Source organism: Crassostrea angulata, chromosome 10, assembly GCF_025612915.1.
Source record: "Crassostrea angulata isolate pt1a10 chromosome 10, ASM2561291v2, whole genome shotgun sequence".
Classification (NCBI taxonomy): Eukaryota; Metazoa; Mollusca; class Bivalvia; order Ostreida; family Ostreidae; genus Magallana; species Magallana angulata.
This window is the reverse complement of record NC_069120.1, coordinates 38,412,457-38,419,600: the sequence shown is the minus strand read 5'-3', so window position 1 is coordinate 38,419,600 and position 7,144 is coordinate 38,412,457. Positions and strand designations below refer to the sequence as shown.

General features: G+C 36.2%; 1 protein-coding gene across 1 annotated transcript; it reads left to right on the top strand.

Moving 5' to 3' along the window:
- On the top strand, positions 1 to 1,317 carry LOC128165963 (uncharacterized protein F54H12.2-like). Its single transcript, XM_052830891.1, has one exon. The coding sequence runs from the start codon at positions 1 to 3 to the stop codon at positions 1,315 to 1,317; it is 1,317 nt and encodes a 438-aa protein (XP_052686851.1).
- The last annotated feature ends 5,827 nt before the right edge of the window (positions 1,318 to 7,144 follow it).

The window sequence follows — 7,144 nt, the reverse complement described above, 5'->3', positions numbered from 1 at the left end:
ATGGCTTTTTTAAGTGACAAAATAACAGACATTGGACTTCCAGCAGAATTGGCTCTATTTACCGTTCCACCCAATCAAGTAGCTGTGGATAAAATTTATTTTAGTGAATGCAGACCTGTAAGTTCCTTCGATACGGAGGACGCTCCGATCGAGATATCGGTGCCTGGGCAGGGTAACGAGTACATAGACTTAAGAAGAAGCCGCCTGTACGTAAAATGTAAGATTGTTAAAACCGACGGTGCAGCCTTGGCATCACAGGAAAAAACGGGGATCATTAATTTGCCACTGCAAACCATGTGGTCTCAGATAGACACTTATATGAACGGAAAACTTGTGTCCCTCAATACTAGCTACTATGCTTGGAAAGCCTACCTAAAACTTCTCCTTTCGAGCGGTAGTGATGTCTCTCAATCCCAGTTACAGTCCCAACTGTACTATCCAGACGACGACGACATGGACAATCCGGACGCATACGGAGGCAACAATGGGGGCCTTAACAATCGCTATGCATTTACTCAAAACAGCCAAATATTCGATTTAGAAGGTCCATTGTACGAAGATATATTTAGAATTGATAAATACTTGATCAATGGGGTGGATTTACACTTGAAACTGTTTAGAAACCCCGCTGCCTTTGTCTTGATGAGCAAAGAAGCCTCCCCTAGCTACAAGTTGCAGTTGCTAGACGTGTCCTTTAAAGCATGCATGATTAAGGTGGACAGTGGAATTTTGATCAACCATGCTGAAATCTTGAAAGACAAGACGGCTAAATACCCCCTGACTAGAACCGAAGTAAAAATGAGCACCTGTACTCAAGGTTCTGGATCGTTTATCTGGCAGAACGTTTGGTCTAACACCTTACCGACCAAAGCCGCATTCTGTTTCATATCTCAAAAAGCTGTCAATGGTCATTACGAGAAGAACCCATTCAACTTCCAGAACCTTGTGGAAGAGATTGCACTTTACGTGAACGGGGAAAGCATGCCTACCCGCCCCATGAAAATCGACGTAGGAACTAATCAAAATTACGTCACACTCTTTGTCAATTTATTTGAAGCGGCAGAAAAATGGAACAAAGATGCAGGATTGGAAATAACAAGAAGTCAGTTTGGCAAAGGATATACCATATACACTTTTAGCCTGGCCCCTAGTGACCTAGGTGAAGAGTATATAAACCTGGTGAGACAAGGAAACGTTCGACTCGAAGTCAAATTTGCTGCCAATACAACGGAAACCTTGAACTGTCTGGCCTACGCAGAATTTCCGGCCCTCTTGGAAGTGGACCAATCACGGGACATCAAATACACTAAAGTATGAATTCATCCGACATCCTATGCATTGTTAAGGGACATAAACTGCTTAGGAACTTTGTCAGAGGCGTATTTTCACCAGATACCTTACCACAAAGAGTCCACGTTTACCCTTCGGCCTACGTTTGTAATACGGATCCTTCACATCTCCCGGGGACCCACTGGATTGTTATCTGGATAGATGGCTTTCGAAAAGCGGAATTTTTTGACAGTTTTGGTCGACTACCTGACCATTACGATGTACGAATCAAAAAATTTTTAAATCATAATTCGGAAAAAATGATTTGTAATGAAGTTCCAATTCAGAAAAAAAATGCCTTGACATGTGGTTATCATGTACTATTTTATTTACTGATGAAATGTCAAAATTATACAATGAATGACATTGTACATATTCTTAAAATGCAGGATAATCCTGATGTTTTTGTGTATCGAACTATATCTCAACAAATGGACTGCATCTAACCTTTGTACTTACCATTTATATGCATACGCTTTGTGAATAAAAATTGATGTAATTTTTTTTTATTCTATAAAAATAGTATGTATTCTAACAATAAAATCAGTCTTAACTGAGGAATTAATGAACATGGAAGCTTGGTGGAAAGAGAGATCACTTTTACCCTTTCATTCACCCGCCACAGCTATGATCGTGGGACCCACTATGAGTGGTAAAACTTCTCTTATTTACGAAATATTAAAACATGCCTATGGTATGTTTCAAACGCCACCCGAGCGAATAGTAATTGCACATACCGAATATCAACCTTTGTTCGAAGAAATGGAGAAAAACATCGATAGATTGGTTTTACATCAAGGGCTACCTTCTAAGGAACAGATCGAAGATTGGAGTGAGGGTGTACAACACATTGTTTTGGTGCTAGACGATATGATGATGCAAGTTGCCAAGAGCGAGGAATCTCTCAATTTATTTTGCGTGACGGCACACCATCGTCGAATCAGTGTGTTCATGTTGGCCCAGAATCTATACATGCCCGGAAAGTTTGCCAGAACTATATCTTTAAATTGTCATTATGTCATTCTTTTTCGTAATGTACGCGATTCTAGACAGGTGCTTACTTTTGGATCTCAAGTATTTCCTTTAAAGTTAAAATATTTCAAGGAGGCTTACGACAAGGCCACATCCAGACCGTTTGGATATCTAGTTGTGGACATGAGTCCCAGTACTGAGGACAGTTATAGATTGCGCACGCGCATCTTACCTAACGAAGATACCATTGTCTATCTACCCAAATAAAATCCTTTTCTTTCTTATTTTTAACTATTTTATCGTTATGAACCGAACAGTTAAAACGCATCTGTCCTTTTTGGATCTGTTATACACTACGAGCACGAAACAGCGACGAGCACTGTTGTCGACCATGACACCCTCTCAAATGCAGACTTTGTGTGAGGTGATGTTTAACGTTTACAAGGGGATTATTCCGGTCTCTAAGCAGTACATAAAAACTCTGTATCCGTACAAAAATGTCATAAGTACCCTTGTGAGCAGAACAGTGAACAAGTCTCAACGTAAAAAGCTTTTGTTAAAGCATCAGAGCATCATACCTCGTCTGATCAAACCTGCACTACATCTTTTTCAAAATGGCTCAAGAACTAATACTCGTTCCAAAAGAAAAATACCAAAAACTGATTCAACGGGAGGATCATCCCCCGAAGAGTATAGAGACAATCTTGGAGACGGAGAAGGACGCACTCACTGACAAAGATATTCCCACTCAGATGCACGTTCTCGAAATCTTGGAACACGTTATTCCAATTAAATATCAAAATAAAGCCAAAGGATTTCTTAAATTCTTATCTCAGTACGGCGGTGACGTATTGTCTTGGAAAGACAATGGAAATTTAATTTACAAAGACAGCGTCATCGAAGGCTCGCATATCACCGATTTGCTGAAACATGCGCTGACCCCTTATTCAAAAGGAACTCCTACCGGATATCGACAATTTTATCAAGCATTGATGGACATTCAAACTCCAACATCTTTCATCCACAATAAGGAAATGATGAAACGTTCCGAAGAACAGAGCGGTAGTGGATATGTGGTTAAAAAACAAACAAACGGAGCGCCTCCTAACTATCAACCTCCAAAGAAAAAAACAGTGACTAAAACAAACATAAAGTGGCTCAAGTTTTAACAAAGCGTGTACATTAAAAGTTGATAAACCAGACCAATATATTTATCTATTTTCATGTTCTACAACCTTTATCTCTTTTCATGTCCAACAACCTAATATATGAAATGTGTATGAAAATAATTCATTACTGAAAGAAAAGAATAACACTTATAAATTTTACTTTTTCTTTATTAAAGGCCAATGTAGAAAAAAACTAGTGTGAAAAAAAAATCATCGTTTATATATACAATTCCAAAAACGCCATTTGAAACAATAAAATATACATGTTTTTATGTCATTAATGATATTTCAAGCAAAATATTTATATGAAAACTTTAAAAACTAATGAAAAAAGATGACTTTTTATTTTAAAAAAAAACAACAACAAAAATACATTATCATACATCTGTAAGATAAAAATAACTATTTTTTCAATACACTTGAGTAAAAAAAACTAAAGACATTAAATAAAGTTTATTTTAAAAATCTTTCAACTGAAATTTATTGAATGTATTTATCAAAATTTTTTTTTTAGTTCATAGAAAATTTTCCATAATGTAGAGACTTATTTTGATCTTTTTACTTACTTAAAAGTATTTTTATGTCATTAATGATATTTCAAGCAAAGTATTTATATGAAATCTTTAAAAAGTAATGAAAAAAGATGATTTTGTATTTAAAAAAACAACAACAAAAATACTATTCTTAACCAAAAAATATCTATGCACCTATTATACCGTCACATTATTGTAAACCCTACAAAAACTTTCTTATAAATAATTTTTTTTAGCAAAATGTACATCGTTAAATAATTGTTCTTAATTATTTTTTTAATCTATCAAAGTAAAAGGTTACACTTTCATATCGATGTAACAGAAAAACATCTTTTCGAAAAAGTTCGTAAATTGTTTAAAAATATTTTTTAGTCTACACTCACTTTTTATATTCTTCCATCCTCTCTTGAAAAAAAGAGTCAAAGTAAACTTTATATATCAAATCAATACGCGTCAGATTTTACAGTCGAAAAGTTTCACTAAAATAAACATTTTTTTTTATCTAAGTTCAGTTGACCTTTAATAACTTTATTTAATATCGGTAAAAAAAAAATATTTTTCTGTTGAACTCTTTTCCTAAAATGGGCTCTATCAATGGCATAATTCATCCATTCACCTTTCCTATCTTCGTGTTTCATATCAGGCGCTCACTGGGTCATAACTCTACGTTTTAATGAAATTTCTTTCGTTCCCCAGCTGTCAGCAAAATCGTAACCGTTTCGGGTCACTTCTCTAAAATCTTTAATACAAACTTTCTTATTGTCAAACCAACGATTCTCATTCAAGTCAACGTTTTGGGGTGTTTCTCATCCTTTTTTTATTGCATTCTATGCTATCATTTGTACTGCACTTTTTAACAATCCATAATGAAAAGAGATTACGAAAGTTAAAAAGTGTCTTTTAAATACACACTTCTTTCTTATAACTTAATAAAAATTTTAAAAAGTCAATTAAGATAAATTTATTTAAAAAAACTTAAAATAGTTAAATAACAAAGTTATTGAACACTTGAAGTGTTTTTTGAACACAATGACTATCTGTTTTTTCACATTCTGATATGCCATCCAGCCTTTCAGATTTCACATCGTAAACATTGCAAAAAGCCCGTTTGATTCTGATGACTTTCGCAATCCTCGCAGAACTTTTGATTTAGTCTTAAAGTAGATCTCAAATCTTTTCAACATCAGGAATACGTTTTTCCAAATTCCCACTTCTTGAACGAAATAGAGGATCCATATAGGGCCAGACAAAGGACTGGCGGTGGTGGTGGTGCCACCCTCCTGGGCGCTCTTTTGGGGACTAGTGGTGGCAGTGGGTGCCTTTGGTGGTGCTAGCGGCGGCGGTAGTGTCACCCTCCTGGGTGCCCCTTGGTGGGACTGGCGGTGGCGGTAGGTGGGTGCCTTTGGTGGTGCTAGCGGCGGCGGTAGTGTCACCCTCCTGGGTGCCCTTGGTGGGACTGGCGGTGGCGGTAGGTGGGTGCCTTTGGTGGGACTGGCGGCGGCGGCGGTAGTGCCACCCTCTTGGGTCTCCTTAGCGGGAACAATATCATTGACCCGCATATAAAAACTCAGATTTATATGTAACAGTCAAAATGTTTCATTCATTAATTTAAAAGCCAAACAGTACATCGTCTAAGTTCACTTGCCCTTTGATAACTTTATTATCTTATTCATAATCGGTAACAATATCATTTCTGTCTGTTGAATTCTTCTCCTAAAATGAGCTCTATCGATGGTATATTTCATCCATTCACCTTTCCTATCTTCGTATGGAACTAACAGAGTGTGGACCTTATTGTCAAACTGAACTTTTTTCATTGATAACTTTGTCTGTCTTGCATTCATCGTGTTTCATATCAGGCGTTTCACTGGGGCATAACTCTACGTTTTAATAAAATATCTTTAGTTCCCCAGCTGTCAGCAAAATCGTAGCCGTTTCGGGTCACTTCTCTAAAATCTTTAATACAAACTTTCTTATTGTCAAACCAACGACTCTCATTCAATGTCCACGTTTTGGGATTTTTCTCATCTTTTTTCAATGCACTCCAAAACACTCTATAAATTTACTGTTCTAAAAAGTACCCCTCTATATGGCCTCAATAGTAACTTCGTCACCACCTCTATATTCAATCCTCCAATGAAAACACGACCTCTATATTGCTACCTTTTCTAAAAATAGTGATGAAAAATCACCTCTATAATACAACCACTCTAAAACAGCCAATCAGAAACGACCTCTATAAATGCACTGTTCTAAAAATACCCTCTAGGTGACCCTAATAATTACGTCATCGCCTATACCTCCACCTCTATATCACTGTATATGCTGCTAATAATTTATCTTGGAATAACAAAGCAATAATATTTTGGACCGAAAACCCTTGGCCGACGAAGCGAAGATGGTGATTTATTCGATTAAAGTACATGTACTCTCCTTCTGCATCCGTTATTATTTTTTATTTGTTATACATGTACTTACATGTCTGTGATAACACTTCGAATTACATTTGTAACTATAGTTCAATAATTTCATCAAGGACATGTTTCGAAGAATAAGGAATCATCCTTTAGTATTATTAGGTGGTCAAATACGGTCAAGAGTGATCAAACCTAACAAAGCCCGAAACGCTTTATGATAGATTTGATCACGCCCAACCGTATTTGATCATTTCATAATATTTAAGAAAGATTTCTGATTACTATTTACATAATTTTTAGCGATTGTATGATAAGGGACGTATATACGTCCCTGGTATGATTAATGAAATGTATTGGACTATATATTAGATAACAATTCGTAGTATTATGAATAAAATATATAATTAAAAAAGATTGGCGGGGCCGGGGGGGGGGGGGATAAGGCGGGTAAAATACCTCTATATTAATGAAATAAGGTAAACTTTATTGTGACTGAAGTGGTTCAGTGGATAGAGCACTTTTTAGGCTTTTTAGGTTAAGAGTTTGATGCCATTAAACCTAGGGGCAATTTTATTTTTGTGTTTGCATGCTAAAATATTCAGACTGAATAAAGTCAAAAATTGTGATCGTGCACAATTGTAATTATATTTTAAAACAAACAGCTGAAAAGCTGTCAATGTGACAGCAAACCGGGTTTTCTTTTACGTGAAAAATGGAGTATCCT